We start from the raw sequence: 18,558 nt of genomic DNA, 5'->3' as shown, positions 1-18,558 counted from the left end.
CAAAGTTGGCCGGGACAGGGAGAAGGACTGGCAATAAAAAAAGATTTCGTGAGATTGAAGGTGGGAAGAAGAAGAAAACAACTACAGATACAGTCAGAACTTCTTTAAAACCGTAAGTGAATATAAGTATTATGAACCTTGGACAAAATCGGCAGTTTCCTAGAAGTTGTAGCTTACTAAATCTGACTCAAGAAGAAATAGCCACTTGAAGAGGCCTGTAACTACTACAGGCATTGAATGAGTAGCTTAAAATACTACTATAAAACAGTTGTTCGCTCTCAGAACGTATTCACTTTCCCTCTTGGGATAGAGAATGCCGAAGTGTCCTCTTACGTTTCAGAGGGGCTGGAGATGTTCCAAGTATCTCCGCCCTGCTTTAGGAGCCGCTCTCGGGGACACAATTATGACTCAGAGAAGCCGAAATTGTTCAGACGACGGGCCAACCCTTCAGGTCAACTTGTGGACTTTGGGTATTAAGAATGTCTTAAACAATGGAATGTTGCCTCTCCTCCTCAACGGGAAGTTGGGGGGAAAATACGATGGTTTTTCAAACAGTTCTAAAACAGCAAACTATCTGATACAAGAAAGCAGGTTCGAAGAGAGATACAAAATGTGAGCCTTTTTACACAACTTGGAGCCACTTTAGTGTGAGAGCTAAAAAACAAAACAAAACAAAACTTCATTAAATGTTTGCAGAGGCTGAGAGCTACAAAAAGGGGGTGGAGGGGTACCAAAAGTACTGGGTACAGGATTTTGAACTGTTAAGAGCGAGCTAGAGCACTGCCGCACTCATTGTTCTGGAAAAACACCAGTAGCCTTTCAGATCTCGACGAGCATCGGTTCCGGGGTACCTGGCCGCGGTCCCCATCCCTGAGCTTCTGAACCATTCGCGGGCTGGCCGCCTTAAGTCCGGCTTCTTCCTGCCGCCGCCCTAGTCCTGGAGCGCCCAGAGTCCCTGCAGCCCTCCCGGCCCCTCGGGCCACGCCCCGCAGCGACCCACCTCCTCGGCGTCCTGGCCCAGGGGGATGCCCAAGCTTTTGAGTCCCTCCTGCAGCTCGCTGATGTCCACCACGCCGTCCCCGTTGCGGTCCAGTTTCTGAAAGAGGGTCTCGTAGCGCGTTGGCGGCTCCACGTCCTGGCAGGCCGCAGTGGGCAGCACGAAGCCCCGCAGCCAGCGCAGCATGATACCGGAGGCGCTGGCCCGCCCAGCCGAGGGAGCTCAGGGGTGTAAGGCCTGGCGGTTAAGGGACTGCCACTTGCAGTCCGACGAGCCGTGACCCTACGAGCCGCCTCGGCGCACAGGGAGTGGCCGCTCTCGCTGCGGCTCTGGGAGGAGCTCGCCGGCGCCAGCCTCCCGGAGAAGCGCGGGGGACGGGCCAGGCGCAGCCTGGCACTGGCAGGAAGTGCAAAGGCTGCGGGGTGGGGCCCGGGAGGGGCACTGGGACCTGACGAGTGAGCGCTGCTCCATCTGAGTGGAGCAGTTGGGGAGGTCCGAGAGACTGTGGGATTCTGCGTCAGCCTGTTAAAGAGGGGCGAGGGTGTGTGTGTGTGTAGAGGTTGGGGGTTGGGGAGGCAGCCTGACGCTCAGGTTACTTAACTTCAAGTCCTCCCTCCCTTTCGGTTTGTAGCCCTGGTGAACTGCCCAGAAATAGTTCTCTCCTCAGGGAAACTGGGCCTTCTCGGGCTTTGTTTCGAACACATCTCTTTTTTCCCTGCAACTCCACAGATCTGGATCTGTTTTCCGTTCACAGAAATGAGAGAATTGGGTGGCTGCACACCTGGGATGGGAATTAAGCTTTAAAACGCAGAGGAGTTAAATCTGAAAGCAATTTAAAAAATGAAAAGGAACACCTAAAACTAATACAGTGTTGTGTAATTGTAGCTCAGTAGAAGTGTGCGTGGGGGTGGAGGAGCCTTTCGCAGAAAAAGTCAGCATCCATCCAGGTGGATGAGGCTACTTCTGATGTAGTTTAGTGTGATCTGCCCAATGAGTTTTAGAATCTTAGCACATATCAGCGGAGAAGACAATGGCACCCCACTCCAGTACTCTTGCCTGGAAAATCCCATGGATGGAGGAGCCTGGTAGGCTGCAGTCCATGGGGTCGCAGAGCCGGACACGACTGAAGTGACTTAGCAGCAGCAGCAGCAGCAGCACATATCAGAAAAACTTCAGGCTGCTCCTCCTCAAGATGGTGCTTACAAGGCTTGGGATTACTGCCCAGGAAATTCAGAACTCTTACTGCATAAAATGGGATAAGCGAAGGAATAGTGGACTTACAGAGAAAATACCAGGCAGGGTCCTAATCTTTCAGCTGTGTAACACTGAAATGTGAAATCGGAGATGTGTCATAACCTCCCTGGGTAGCCTCTCATCAACAAAAGGAGAGTATGAGTATCTGCCTCTTAACAGGGTTGTATACTGTATGTGAAAGATCCTAATTTTCTCAAGTACCAGTCAGGTGAAATATTAATGGTAGTAATGCTCTGTTCATCCACAGCTGCTTATATCACTGGGTTCCTATTATCTGCAGGAAATATAGATCTGTACTTGTAAATAAGGATCTGCCCACATCTTTTGAATTATTAAACAAAGACTAGTTCCAGCTAGTTAATTAGTCCAGACTAATTACTAAACAAAACCCAGAAACTGAGACCTTGATTTTCCTTCCCCTCATACTGTTTTGTATATTTAAGACATATGCAAATCTAGAGTTTGTAAACTGAGGGCTGCCTGTTTAGTTACAATCATCTTGAAACCCATTTATTTGCTTTTTTTTTTTCTCTCCTCCCAATTTCCAGTTTTTTTTTTAATTTTATTTTATTTTTAAACTTTACATAATTGTATTAGTTTTGCCAAATATCAAAATGAATCCGCCACAGGTATACATGTGTTCCCCATCCTGAACCCTCCTCCCTCCTCCCTCCCCATACCATCCCTCTCGGTCGTCCCAGTGCACTAGCCCCAAGCATCCAGTATCCTGCATCGAACCTGGACTGGCAACTCGTTTCTTACATGATATTTTACATGTTTCAATGCCATTCTCCCAAATCTTCCCACCCTCTCCCTCTCCCACAGAGTCCATAAGACTGATCTATACATCAGTGTCTCTTTGCTATCTCGTACACAGGGTTATTGTTACCATCTTTCTAAATTCCATATATATGCGTTAGTATACTGTATTGGTGTTTTTCCTTCTGGCTTACTTCACTCTGTATAATAGTCTCCAGTTTCATCCACCTCATTAGAACTGATTCAAATGTATTCTTTTTAATGGCTGAGTAATACTCCATTGTGTATATGTACCATAGCTTTCTTATCCATTCATCTGCTGATGGACATCTAGGTTGCTTCCATGTCCTGGCTATTATAAACAGTGCTGCGATGAACACTGGGGTATACGTGTCTCTTTCCCTTCTGGTTTCCTCAGTGTGTATGCCCAGCAGTGGGATTGCTGGATCATAAGGCAGTTCTATTTCCAGTTTTTTAAGGAATCTCCACACTGTTCTCCATAGTGGCTGTACTAGTTTGCATTTCCACCAACAGTGTAAGAGGGTTCCCTTTTCTCCATATCCTCTCCAGCATTTACTATTCGTAGACTTTTGGATTGCAGCCATTCTGACTGGTGTGAAATGGTACCTCATAGTGGCTTTGATTTGCATTTCTCTGATAATGAGTGATGTTGAGCATCTTTTCATGTGTTTGTTAGCCATCTGTATGTCTTCTTTGGAGAAATGTCTATTTAGTTCTTTGGCCCATTTTTTGATTGAGTCATTTATTTTTCTGGAGTTGAGCTGTAGGAGTTGCTTGTATATTTTTGAGATTAGTTGTTTGTCAGTTGCTTCATTTGCTATTATTTTCTCCCATTCTGAAGGCTGTCTTTTCACCTTGCTAATAGTTTCCTTTGATGTGCAAAAGCTTTTAAGGTTAATTAGGTCCCATTTGTTTATTTTTGCTTTTATTTCCAATATTCTGGGAGGTGGGTCATAGAGGATCCTGCTGTGATGTATGTCAGAGAGTGTTTTGCCTATGTTCTCCTCTAGGAGTTTTATAGTTTCTGATCTTATGTTTAGATCTTTAATCCATTTTGAGTTTATTTTTGTGTATGGTGTTAGAAAGTGTTCTAGTTTCATTCTTTTACAAGTGGTTGACCAGATTTCCCAGCACCACTTGTTAAAGAGATTGTCTTTAATCCATTGTATATTCTTGCCTCCTTTGTCAAAGATAAGGTGTCCATATGTGCGTGGATTTATCTCTGGGCTTTCTATTTTGTTCCATTGATCTATATTTCTGTCTTTGTGCCAGTACCATACTGTCTTGATAACTGTGGCTTTGTAGTAGAGCCTGAAGTCAGGTAGGTTGATTCCTCCAGTTCCATTCTTCTTTCTCAGGATCGCTTTGGCTATTCGAGGTTTTTTGTATTTCCATACAAATTGTGAAATTATTTGTTCTAGCTATGTGAAGAATACTGTTGGTAGCTTGATAGGGATTCCATCGAATCTATAAATTGCTTTGGGTAGTATACTCATTTTCACTATATTGATTCTTCCAATCCATGAACATGGTATATTTCTCCATCTAAAAAATATGGAACGCTTCACGAATTTGCGTGTCATCCTTGCGCAGGGGCCATGCTAATCTTCTCTGTATCATTCCAATTTTAGTATATGTGCTGCTGAAGCGAGCACCCAATTTCCAGTTTTGTTAAGAATTACCAAGGTCCTCAAACATCATCAAATTTTCTATCCATCCTTGAAAAATCTCTTTTAATCCCTACTATGAACACTGTGTACTTGAAGAGAAGCTCCTTGAAATGGTCATCTCAAACTCTAATTTTTTTTTCTTTTCCTTCATCTTTTTTTTTTTTTTGTAGTAAATAGAGGAATTATTTGTCAACATTTTGACTGACAGAGAAAGACAAATACCATGCATTAATGCATATATATGGAATCTCAAAAGATAGAACCGATCATCCTACATGCAGGGCAGCAAAGGAGACACAGACATAAAGAACAGACTTTTGGACACAGTGGGAGAAGGAGAGGGTGGGATGCTTTGAGAGAACAGCACTGAAACATATACATTGCTGTGTGTAAAATAGATAGCCAGTGGGAGTTCAATGCGTGACGTAGGGAACCCAAAGTCAGGGCTCTGTGGCAGCCTGGAGGGATGTGGGAGGGGGGTTCAGGAGGAAGGGATCACGTGGATGCCTATGGCTGACTCATGTTGAGGTATACCAGAGGCCATCACAATGTACTGGAGTAATTATCCTCCAATTAAAATAAATAACGTAAAAAATTTAACTGACAAACTTATGTTTGCACAAAACTTGTACAAGAATGTTCATAGCTGTTTTCTTCATAATTACCAAAACCCATAAATAAGCAAAATGTTCTTAAATGGGTGAATGTTAGATAAACAACCTATGTTGCATTCATACAATGGAATACTACTCAGCAATAAAAAGTAATGAACTGATGCATGCAGCCATACATTACATGACATACTAGAAAAGGGAAAACTATAGTGGCAGAAAACAGATCAGTGGTTGTCAGGTGCTGAGGAGCTGGGGGGAGTGATGGAACTGTTCTATGTTTTGATTACAGCTGTGTTTACACAACTGTATGAGCTTGTTAAAATGCACAGCACTATGTACTAAAATGGTTTAATTTTACTCTGTGGAAACATACTTCAATAAATCTGACTTTTTAAATATGCAGATGACACCACACTTATGGCAGAAAGCGAAGAACTAAAGAGCCTCTTGATCCCATGAAAAGTTGGATCAACTTAGTGACTAAACAAGAATAACTTTATACTAGCAGAGATTTTCAAACTTTAACATGTGAAAGATGACCTGGGGCTCTGGTGTAAGTGCAACTCTTATATAGTAGACCTGGAGAAATTCCAGATGTTCAAGCTGGTTTTAGAAAAGGCAGAGGAACCAGAGATCAAATTGCCAACATCTGTTGGATCATCAAAAAGGCAAGAGAGTTCCAGAAAACCATCTACTTCTGCTTTATTGACTATGCCAAAGCCTTCGACTGCGAGAATCACAACAAACCGTGGAAAATTCTTAAAGAGACGGGAATACCAGACCACCTGACCTGCCTCTTGAGAAATCTATTCATGGTCAAGAAGCAACAGTGAGAACTGGACATGGAACAAGAGACTGGCTCCAAATCGGGAAAGGAGTACATCAAGGCTGTATATTGTTACCCTACTCATTTAACTTATATGGAGAGTACATCATGAGAAATGCTGGACTGGATGAAGCACAGGCTTGAATTAAGATTGCTGGGAGAACTATCAATAACCTCAGATATGTAGATGACACCACCCTTATGGCAGAAAGCAAAGAAGAACTAAAGAGCCTCTTGATGAAAGTGATAGAAGAGATGAAAAACTTGGCTTAAAACTCAACATTCAGAAAACTAAGATCATAGCATCTGGTCCCATCACTTCATGGCAAATAGATGGGAAAACAGTGATAGACTTTATTTTCTTGGGCTCCAAAATCACTGTAGATGGTGACTGCAGCCATGAAATTAAAAGATGCCTGCTCCTTGGAAGAACAGTTATGACCAACCTAGACAGCATAGTAAAAAGCAGAGACATTACTTTGCCAAATCAAACCTATCGTTTTTCCAGTAGTCATGTATGGATGTGAGAGTTGGACTATAAAAAAGCTGAGCGCCAAAGAATTGATGCTTTTGAACTGAGGTGCTGGCGAAGACTCTTGAGAGTCCCTTGGACAGCAAGGATATCCAACCAGTCCATCCTAAAGAAATCAGTCCTGAATATTCATTGGAAAGACTGGTGCTGAATCTGAAACTCCAATACTTTGGTCACCTGAAGTGAAGAACTGACTCATTTGAAAAGACCCTGATGCTGGGAAAGATTGAAGACAGGAGGAGAAGGGGACAACAGAGGATGAGATGGTTGGATAGCATCACTGACTCGATGGACATGAGTTTGACACCTACTCTGGGAGTTGATGATGGACAGGGAGGCCTGGAGTGCTGCAGCCCATGGTGTCGCAAAGAGTAGATGTGACTGAGCAACTGAACTGAACTGAACTGAACAATAGCAACTTTTATGTGAGAAAAGAAAAGGTTATATAGATATTTACACATCTGCATGAGGCAGGGCATCCCTACACACTTGTATGTTGCTAATTGCCAAAGACTAATGGCACCCTACTCCAGTACTCTTGCCTGGCAAATCCCATGGACGGAGGAGCCTGGTGGGCTGCAGTCCATGGGGTCGTGAAGAGTCAGACACGACTGAGCGACTTCACTTTCACTTTTCACTTTCATACATTGGAGGAGGAAATGGCAACCCAGTCCAGAATTCTTGCCTGGAGAATCCCAGGGATGGGGGAGCCTGGTGAGCTGCCGTCTATGGGGTCGCACAGAGTCAGACACAACTGAAGCGACTTAGCAGCAGCAGCAGCAGTGTTTCTACAGAGGCCAAGAGCAGAAACCCTGAACTTTCCTTAGCTCAATTTATTTCTGTAGTCAGGACAGGAGCCTGGGTTCAGCCCAGTTCAACTTGCTTCTGTTTTCCCTGACATCTAGCCTTCTCGGGTGCTACTATCTTCCATCACTACCTTTTAACTTAAACAGTTTCATCTACTTTGGTCTTTGAAAACCTCCTTCAATATCTACTTTGAATACCATATAGTTAAGCGGTTCTGCTTGAATAATCAGTTGAGATTTTCATATTTTTTGCTGGTAAACAATCTTACCCTTAAAAAAACAAACAAACAAACAAACAAAAAAAAAACCCTACTGGAGCACTTAGTTCCAATAAGACCAAAGTTTCAGCTGGTCCACAAGGCTCTGATCATATTTCAAACCCTGATCATTGCTGTCTCAAATTTAAGTGTTCACAAAGTGGGATAACTAAGAGTTCGTGTGTGTGTGTGTGTGTGTGTGTACTCAGTCCTGCCGGACTCTTTGGGACCCCATAGGCTGTAGCCCGCCAGGCTGTCCATGGGGTTTTCCAGGAAAGAATACTGGTGTGGGTTGCCATTTCCTTCTCCAGATGATCTTCCTGTTGGCTCAGCATAAAGCTATCACCATCACTGGAAAGACCATTTTATCATACTGTGAGTTTAAATTTCAATGTTCTAGTAGTCTTTAGGAGACAATAATCATTTTACGTTTTGACTCATTTATCACATTAAAATAACTGAATATTCTCCCCATGTTTTCCAAGGCATCTAAGAGACAGAATCCAGAAAGAGGTGAATTCTGATCTTACTCAGCCTATCCACTATCCCCAACCCTTCAAAAGGTAATTTCAGACAATTCTCAATCACAAAAACATGGCACTTAATTACTGAAAAACTAAAAGCATCTATTTCTGCTTTATTGACTATGCCAAAGCCTTTGACTGTATGGATCACAATAAACTGTGGAAAATTCTGAAAGAGATGGCAATACCAGACCACCTGACCTGCCTCTTGAGAAATTCGTATGCAGGTCAGGAAGCAACAGTTAGAACTGGACATGGAACAACAGACTGGTTCCAAATAGGAAAAGGAGTTCATCAAGGCTGTATATTGTCACCCTGTTTATTTAACTTATATGCAGAGTACATCATGAGAAACGCTGGACTGGAAGAAACACAAGCTGGAATGAAGATTGCCAGGAGAAATATCAATAACCTCAGATATGCAGATGACACCACCCTTATGGCAGAAAGTGAAGAGGAACTCAAAAGCCTCTTGATGAAAGTGAAAGAGGAGAGTGAAAAAGTTGGCTTAAAGCTCAACATTCAGAAAACTAAGATCATGGCATCTGGTCCCATCACTTCATGGGAAATAGATGGGGAAACAGTGGAAACAGTGTCAGACTTTATTTTTCTGAGCTCCAAAATCACTACAGATGGTGACTGCAGCCATGAAATTAAAAGACGCTTACTCCTTGGAAAGAAAGTTATGACCAACCTAGATAGCATATTCAAAAGCAGAGACATTACTTTGCCAACAAAGGTTCGTCTAGTCAAGGCTATGGTTTTTCCTGTGGTCATGTATGGATGTGGGAGTTGGACTGTGAAGAAGGCTGAGTGCCGAAGAATTGATGCTTTTGAACTGTGGTGTTGGAGAAGACTCTTGAGAGTCCCTTGGACTGCAAGGAGATCCAACCAGTCCATTCTGAAGGAGATCAGCCCTGGGATTTCTTCAGAAGGAATGATGCTAAAGCTGAAACTCCAGTACTTTGGCCACCTCATTCGAAGAGTTGACACATTGGGAAAGACTCTGATGCTGGGAGGGATTGGGGGCAAGAGGAGAAGGGGACGACAGAGGATGAGATGGCTGGATGGCATCACTGACTCGATGGACGTGAGTCTCAGTGAACTCTGGGGGTTGGTGATGGACAGGGAGGTCTGGCGTGCTGCAATTCATGGAGTTGCAAAGAGTCAGACACGACAGCAAATGATCTGATCTGACTATGATTATTAAATCATGTAAATAATTGTCACTTCAAATCAGTTGTGTCAAATTCAAAATGGATTCAAAGCCACATAGCTATCTCAGAACTTTGAAAATATTTCAGTCTGAACACAGACTTTCTTCATTTTGTGATCATTTGTGAAAATTTTGTTCTGAAGACTGATAGATTAAAAATGCAAGAAAAAAACTGGACATCTATTGAAGAATCAATAATCATTGAAATTGTATCAATATTCTATACTTATGTTTTTGTATGTAAAGCCTCCATTTCCTGCCCTCCCGCTCTCCCTTCCATCTGGAATCACCAGTTAAAAGCTATTAGGCAGGCTTGAGAAAAGCTACCCAGCATGGGTCAAAACTCAAGGAAAAAAGGTAACTAAGCAGGGCAGTAGCCTAATGTTTGTGAGACTGATTACATACAAAAGGATAGGGCAAATAAATGAGTATACTGAGGATAAGAGCTAGGCTTCTTGTTGTCAGAGAAGTGAGTTACAGATACACCAAGAGGAAAGCTAGAATGAATCCTACAGAGCTGAATTTGAATTAGTGGTATTGGTATGAATTCAGTTTTGAATATTTTTAGATACAGAAATGCAGAGGTGGTCTCTGTACTCATGGAACATACAGTTTAGTCAGGACAGACAGAAAATAAATTACTCATACCTCCAGGATAACTTTAACAAGAAGAAATTTGGGTCATATAATAACAATAAAACTAAGAATCTACAAAACAATAAAAATCTGCTTGTTGTACAGCAGAAACTAATACAACATTGTAAAGCAATTATCCTCCAATTTTTTAAAAAAAGCCTATGATAAACCATAATGGAAAATATTTATGTATAATGGGATGACTTTGCTGTACAATAGGGATTAACAATATTGTAACTCAATTATTGTTAATCCCTATTGTACAGCAAAGTCATCCGGGATTAACAATATTGTAACTCAATTATCGGAGAAGGCAATGGCACCCCACTCCAGTACTCTTGCCTGGAAAATCCCATGGACAGAGGGGCCTGGTGGGCTGCAGTCCATGGGGTCGCTAGGAGTCGGACACGACTGAGCGACTTCACTTTCACTTTTCGCTTTCATGCATTGGAGAAGGAAATGGCAACCCACTCCAGTGTTCTTGCCTGGAGAATCCCAGGGACGGGGGAGCCTGAGCAGCAGCAGCAGCAGCAGCAGCAACTTAATTATACTTCAATAAAAATAAACAAAAAATTTTCTCTTCTAACATTCATTTTAACAGTTTCACAGTGCATAGAGAAATTTCAAATGCACATTTTTTTTTTATTTTAAAAGGTTCATCACTCATATTTAAAATGAGACTTTTTGCTTTATTTCTTTCATATATGTTTGCTATGTATACTCAAAAACTAAATGTCTTTTACATTGTTTTGCTTGTATCTTCATAAGACCTTCAAACTCATGATCACTTGTTTCTTTGTAATAATGTGACTGAACCAGTATCTTTGTAACAAGTTTGATACAGTTTGAGAGCAATTCAATTTGCAGAAAGTCCATCTTTCTAGTACATTTTAGTGCACTAAATGTACATTTAGTACATTTTAGTGCACTAAATGTACATTTAGTACATTTTAGTGTTATTTTCCTTTTGATGGAAAATGATCCACTATTGAAAAAATGGCCACAATGTAATGTTGCTACCAACTCAGCAGAGGGTGCTCCAACTTAGGATGAAGAACAGCTTTAGGATATATATTAATAGTAAAAATAGAGGGTAATGCAGGCAGGCAGCAGAACAAAGGAAAGAAGGAAGATTAGTAGGTCTTTATTTTTTAGTCATCAATATAGTTACGGATTCCTAAAATACACCAATAAAAAAATACAGAACTAAAATATTATTTAAAACCTGGCTATAACATTTTTTTCTTTTTAAAAAAATATTCTCTGTCCATCTTCATTCACTATGTGCTCCAGTAAAACTAAAGGAATGCTTTATATTAAAACCCATTATGTTAGTTTTTTTAAAGTGTAACATATTTACTTTAAAAAATATTTTATATATTGCAAAAACAATCTATTACATCAACATCCTTCCATCAATAACAAAATAAGTTTCCTTTGGAGTCAGGAACTTTATGATCCCTGTGAATGGTTTCTCAGTGACTCAGTCATCTATTTAAGCCCTGAAGGATATAATGTAACTTTGTGCTAGAGGTGGGGGGGGTGGGGAAGGGGAGAACAATGGTTAAAGTTCATTTAGTAACCCTTGAAACCTTCTGTTGTCAAAATGTTACGCTTTTTAAAATTGTTATAGTGTTGATCCTTCTTCATTATTATTGTTGATTTTAATTAACCTTCCTTTTTCATGTCTTTGGGCTTCCCTAGTGGCTGAGCTGTAAAGAATCCGCCTGCAATACAGGAGACCTCAGTTCTATCCCTGGGCTGGAAAGATCCCCTGAAGAAGAGATCAGCTAACCGCTCCAGTATTCTGGCCTGGAGAATTTCATGGACTGTATAGGACAGGGGGTCACAATGAGTCTGACAAGACTGAGCGACTTTCGCTTTCATGTCTTTAAAAGTCTTCTGGATGTTGACTCTGTTCAGTTCAGTTCAGTCGCTCAGTCGTATCCGACTCTTTGCGACTGAACTGAACTGAACAGAGTCAATAGGCATTATATTACATGTGTGTGAGTATAGCCAATTTATGGTCATACCCTAATTCTGTATTTTTTATTTTCAAAGAAAAATACTTGAAGAAACTTAGTAGGCTATAAAGAGATGGTGTTTGGAGAGTCCAAGTGCCAGAAACCCAGACTGACTAATTTATGCAAGAAGCAAAGGACTGCAGCTGGAACTGAGGTAAAATAAAAACCATGGGGACTTCTCTGTAGTCCAGTGATTAAGATTCTGCACTCCCACTGCAAAGGTTTGATTCCTTGTGGGGGAACTAAGATCCCACATGCTCAGAGACATGTCCAAAAAAATAAAAGCAAATTAAACCAAGAATCATGAACTGGAACAGCCTCAATTCGGTATCTTGTGTCTCTGCTCCCATCTGTGCTCCTGCTTCTGTCTTCTCCCACAGTGCAAATCCCTTTCCTTCACATAGTAGGAAACATGGTTGTAACATCTCCCAGTTTCATATCTTACTACCTCAGGCACCAGAGACAGCCTTTTGTAACACTTTTTCTGGCACTAAGTTTCCAAATCCTCTTGAGGGACTCCTCAACTTAGGTTAGGGGCAACCCACTCCAGTACTCTTGCCTGGAGGATCCCATGGACAGAGAAGCCTGGTGGGCTGCAGTCCATGGGGTCACGAAGAGTCGGACACAACTGAGCAACTTCACTTTCACTTTTCACTTTTCACTTTCATGCATTGGAGAAGGAAATGGCAACCCACCCCAGTGTTCTTGCCTGGAGAATCCCAAAGACGGGGGAGCCTGGTAGGCTGGCATCTATGGCATTGCATAGAGTAGGACATGACTGAAGTGACTTAGCATGAGCAAATAACAATGTCCATGGGCCAGGATTATAGCAGTGCATTGCAGTTCCCAGTGAATTCAAATAAGAAAGGGGAGAAGTGCATTTTGTGGAAGAGTATATAGATGTACAAACAGATTTTTCTTGTTAAATATAATTGACTTGGGTTTCAGTATACCAGATTATATGTAATTTGCCAAATGTTCAAAAGTTGGTTCCATTTGAAAACAATTCAGAAAAATGTAAGCATCTATGAAATTGACTTAGTTCAGTTCAGTTCAGTCGCTCAGTTGTGTCCGACTCTTTACAACCCCATGAACCACAGCACGCCAGGCCTCCCTGTCCATCACCAACTCCCGGAGTTCACCCAAACCCATGTTCATTGAGTCAGTGATGCCATCCAATCATCTCATCCTCTGTCGTCCCCTTCTCCTCCTGCCCTCAGTCTTTCCCAGCATCAAGGTCTTTTCCAATGAGTCAAGCTCTTCCCATCAGGGGGCCAAAGTACTGGAGTTTCAGCTTCAACATCAGTGATCCAATGAACACCCAGGACTATGTGGATCTGTGTGGATCCACACAGATCTTTATTGACTTTGGCATACTCAATAAAGGATCTCCTTTAGGATGGACTGATTGGATCTCCTTGCAGTTTCAAGGGACTCTCAAGAGTCTTCTCCAACACCACAGTTTAAAAGCATCAATTCTTTGGCACTAAGCTTTCTTCACAGTCCAACTCTCACATCCAAACATGACCACTGGAAAAACCATAACCTTGACTAGACAGACCTTTTTTGGCAAAGTAATGTCTCTGCTTTTGAACATGTTGTCTAGGTTGGTCACAACTTTCCTTCCATGGAGTAAGCGTCTTTTAATTTCATGGCTGCAATCACCATCTGCAGTGATTTTGGAGCCCCAAAAAATGAAGCCTCACACTATTTCCACTGTTTCCCCATCTATTTCCCATGAAGTGATGGGACCAGATGCCATGGTCTTAGTTTTCTGAATGTTGAGCTTTAAGCCAACTTTTTCACTCTCCTCTTTCACTTTCATCAAGAGGCTCTTTAGTTCTTCTTTGCTTTCTGCCATAAGGGTGGTGTCATCTGCATATCTGAGGTTATTGATATTTCTCCCAGCAATCTTGATTCCAGCTTGTGCTTCATCCAGCCCAGTGTTTCTCATGATGTACTTTAGATTTAAGTAAAATAAGCAGGGTGACAATATACAGCCTTGACATGCTCCTTTTCCTATTTGGAACCAGTCTGTTGTTCCATGTCCAGTTCTAACTGTTGCTTCCTGACCTGCATATAGGTTTCTCAAGAGGCAGATCTGGTGGTCTGGTATTCCCATCTCTTTCAGAATTTTCCACAGTTTATTGTGATCCACACAGTCAAAGGCTTTGGCATAGTCAATAAAGCAGAAATAGATGTTTTTCTGGAACTCTCTTGCTTTTTCTATGATCCAATGGATGTTGGAAATTTGATCTCTGGTTCTTCTGCCTTTTCTAAAACCAGCTTGAACATCAGGAAGTTCACGGTTCACATATTGCTGAAGCCTGGCTTGGAGAATTTTGAGCATTACCTTACTAGCTTGCGAGATGAGTGTAATTGTGCAGTAGTTTGAGCATTCTTTGTCATTGCCTTTTTTGGGATTGGAATGAAAACTGACCTTTTCCAGTTCTGTGGTCACTGCTGAGTTTTCCAAACTTGCTGGCATGTTGAGTGCAGCACTTTCACAGCATCATCTTTTAGGATTTGAAATAGTTCAACTGGAATTCCATCACCTCCACTAGCTTTGTTTGTAGTGATGCTTCCTAAGGCCCCCTTGACTTCACATTCTAGGATGTCTGGCTCTAGGTGAGTGATCACACCATTGTAATTAACTGGGTTATGAAGATCTTTTTTGTACAGTTCTGTGTATTCTTGTCACCTCTTGTTAATATCTTCTGCTTCTTTTAGGTCCCTACCATTTCTGTCCTTTATTGAGCCCATCTTTGCATGAAATGTTCCCTTGGTATCTCTAATTTTCTTGAAGAGATCTCTAGTCTTTCCCATTCTATTGTTTTCCTCTATTTCTTTGCATTGATTGCTGAGAAAGGCTTTCTTATCTCTCCTTGCTATTCTTTGGAACTCTGCATTCAAATTGACTCAAATCAATGGCCAAATGGGATTCAATTCCAAAACAAAAAACAAACTAACAAGCAACCTTGTAGGGACATAAATTTTATATAAAGTAAAGTAGAATTAACAGGCTGTTAAATAGAAATTTAGCTAAGATACCAAGACAACATATATCCTAAGACAAAATGATATGCAAGGCCATAAAAGCAGAATTTTCAAAGGACATGTAGTAGAAAGTCAGTTTTGTGGCCTTTGAACCCCTCACCCATATGGAGAATAAAAGGGGTTGGATTGGAATTAGAAGAAGCTATTTAGAGAGAGCTGCTACTGTACTAGAGATTGAAGGCAGAGACATAAGTGACCAGCATGATATCCAACAAGAAACTACAGAAGAGAGTTTCCTAGTAACTAGGTGGGTCTACAAAGAAGCCACATAAGAGAAAGAAAGAGCTTCACAAGATGTCAGGGCAGAAAACTCAAGTGCTGCTCACCGTGGTCTTAGGTAAGAACTGGCCTACTGGCCCTTTCCTTGCCTCTCTATTCTACTGGGACTCTGATGGAGTTGGCAAGCTAGAGAAAATGAATCCTAGATGGGAAAAAACAAGAAGCCAAAAATGCCTCTCTCTCATCACAGGCCTTTTGTCTGTGGCAGGTCTGAGCAGAGGTAGAGAAAGAAATTTTAGTTTAAATCAAGATTGAAGTTTTGATGACTGTGCAGGCCAGACATTTAATTAATTGAAAGTGATAAGAAAAGTTGTGAGATTTGCCCTGACGTTCATCTAGAGCAAACAAAAACCAGCCTCACAAAATGAGTTCAAAGAGACTCTGGGAAAAGTCACAAAGGCCTTTACATCACACAAGTTATAGTTGTTCTCATACTTAAAATACTCAGCTACAATACCATCTCATACCTGTTAGAATGGCTGTTAACAAAAAGACAAGAATAACAAGTGTTGGTGAGGATGTGAACCTCATGCACTCTTAGTGGGAATGTAAACCAGTGCAGCCAATGAGGAAAACAGTATGGAGATTAGTCAAAAAACTAACAATGAACTACCATATGACCTAGCTGGGGCTTCCTAGGTGGTGCAGTGGTAAAGAATCCACCTGCTAATGCAGAAGGCGCAAAAGACACAGGTTCAATCTCTGGGTCAAGAATATCCCCTAGAGTAAAAAAGGGCAACCTGCTCCAGTATTCCTGCCTGGACAATTCCATGGACAGAGGAGCCTGGCTGGGCTACAGTCCATGGGGTCACAAAGAGGCAAACATGACTGGGCAACTGAGCATGACCCAGTTATCCCACTTTTGGATATTTATACAAAGAAAATAAAAACACTAATCCAAAAAGATATATGCACAGTGAGCTCCAACAGTCATCTTGAAATCGGTCATGTGGTGGTCTGATCAGCATTATCTTGATTGTTTTAAGCATTAGTTAATCTTCATTTCTAGGGCTGATTTGTTCCCACTTTCTTGAGGCCAGTTCTTAGAACTATGCAAGATGGAGCAGCTTATCTCATGGCTACAGTCTGGTTATCATACAGTTAGCTTTTTCACTCTGGTTATAGTAACTGCAAGACAACTCAGGAATGTACATCAGACACTGTTATCTATGTCCTTCAGGGAGGAAATAAAGATTCTGTGAGGCTATTGTCCTAATCATTAACTGCCTGAGCGCCTGTTTTGTGTGTGTGTGTGTGTGTGTGTGTGTGTGTGTATGTATGACTAAGAGGAGTCCTGGGCGACTACAGATTTTTTTACAAACAAAGAGGCAGGCGACATAGAGGAGCTTTCATACCTCAGAGGGCCCTGCACGGTCTTGCTTGGTTTCAAAATGAATTGAGGCAGCTGTTAGAGAAACATCCTAAATTCTAGACACTTTACATATATAATTCTCATTAAGTCCTATAACAATCCTCCAAAGTAGGAATTAATAACCCCTCTTCTTTTTCACATACATGATGCCTATTAAGAAGACTGGGTGACTTTCTCAAAAAACAGAGTCATGATTCATATTCATGTTTATCTGGTCCCAACAAACATGTCCTTTCCAAAGGTCACATTAGTTCCTGTGTCTGACATCTTTAAATTCCAGATAATTTACCAAAAATCTCTGAGCTCTAGTTTCTTTGTGGACAAGATTGGATTAAAAATGCCTGCTCTCCTTCCTTCTAAGGATATTGGAAGAATCATGAGATAATACATTATACATTATAAAGAGGAAAGGAACAATACCTTATTGTTCTTTCCTCTGCAGACAGATTTATATTGGAGGTAATCATATGAGGGGATCATAAATATAATCATAAATTGCTTGGGATATACTATACTAAAAGCCATTATATCTTCTCTGAAAAACATTTAAAAATGGAAATGCTTGCCTTAAATATAAGTTTACTGGTCCACAAACATAAAAAACAAAAGCAGAGAATGGAAATCATTCCTTTTTCACTTGTTCACTGAAACAAAAAACGTATTTGGATTATGTAAGTCATTGCTGCTGATGCTGCTAAGTCGCTTCAGTCGTGTTCAACTCTGTGCGACCCCATAGACGGCAGTCCACCAGGCTCCCCCATCCCTGGGATTCTCCAGGGAAGAACACTGGAGTGGGTTGCCATTTCCTTCTCCAATGCATGAAAGTGAAAAGTGGAAGTGAAGTCGCTCAGTCGTGTCCGACTCTTAGTGACCACATGGACTGCAGCCTACCAGGCTCCTCCGCCCATGGGATTTTCCAGGCAAGAGTACTGGAGTGGGGTGCCACTGCCTTCTCCGATGCAAGTCATTACCAATCTAATAATTATCTTGACTGCAGTGATCCAGACTGTACATGAGGGACGTGGAGGAAGGCTGGCCACTACGTGCACCTGTTTGAATTTTCTTTGGGAAAATTTGTGAAGCCTCAGAATAAGTTCCTGTTGCCTACACAACATCCTGCATAGACTTCCTGATAGCCTTTTGTGATATGTCAGGGTGAGTAACTAAATAACATTGTAAACAACACTTCAGCTTTCAGTGAGGCATTCATTCTCTCCCTAGGAAAACAAAGGTTATTTATGAGAAAGAGAGGATGGCTAAGAGAATTGACTATTATAAAATTACTAAGTTTTAAAAAATGCATTAAAATATGCCTATTTTTGTTACCTTTTTATTCTGTTGAAATGCTAAGGCATTTCATCTTAAATGCAAGGCTTCATTAGCCACCTGTGTTATACTAAAATTTTTTCAACCATTTAAAAATTCTCTCCTTTATACCAATTTCTTTTGCTATTTTTAACTGACCTATAGAATTTCATTTCTGATCACAGAATGATACATGTTTATTGTATGGAAAATACAGAAAAATCACAGAAGGAAAAAAGCATGATCTCACTGTCCAAAGGTTAACTTAGATGTGAAGTCTTTCACTTCCTCCCTCCCCTGTCTTTTGTGTAACTGCTTTACTGCATATTCCTATTTTTGATTAAAACAATCTTAGATTACATATTACTATTTTGAATACTGCTTTTCCTAGTTCATATAGTATAGCCAT

At 41.2% G+C, this 18,558-nt stretch overlaps 1 protein-coding gene and 1 non-coding gene across 2 annotated transcripts in view; both read right to left on the bottom strand.

Moving 5' to 3' along the window:
• The window catches only part of LOC102268125 (mitochondrial adenyl nucleotide antiporter SLC25A24), a 57,799-nt gene extending 56,391 nt beyond the window's left edge, over positions 1 to 1,408 (bottom strand). The window contains exon 1 of the mRNA XM_005891335.2: positions 1,001 to 1,408. Within this exon, the coding sequence (XP_005891397.1) occupies positions 1,001 to 1,183 (183 nt within the window). The 5' untranslated portion in view covers positions 1,184 to 1,408. The remainder of the gene's footprint in view (positions 1 to 1,000) is intronic.
• Positions 1,409 to 4,579: 3,171 nt separating this feature from the next.
• Positions 4,580 to 4,686, bottom strand: LOC138987380 (U6 spliceosomal RNA). Its single transcript, XR_011463855.1, has one exon. It is a non-coding gene; the product is annotated as a U6 spliceosomal RNA (small nuclear RNA).
• Between the last annotated feature and the right edge of the window lie 13,872 nt (positions 4,687 to 18,558).

The sequence above is a fragment of the Bos mutus genome, chromosome 3, assembly GCF_027580195.1.
Source record: "Bos mutus isolate GX-2022 chromosome 3, NWIPB_WYAK_1.1, whole genome shotgun sequence".
NCBI classification, from domain to species: domain Eukaryota; kingdom Metazoa; phylum Chordata; class Mammalia; order Artiodactyla; family Bovidae; genus Bos; species Bos mutus.
The sequence above is the reverse complement of the archived record's forward strand: the minus strand, read 5'-3'. Positions and strand labels throughout refer to the sequence as shown.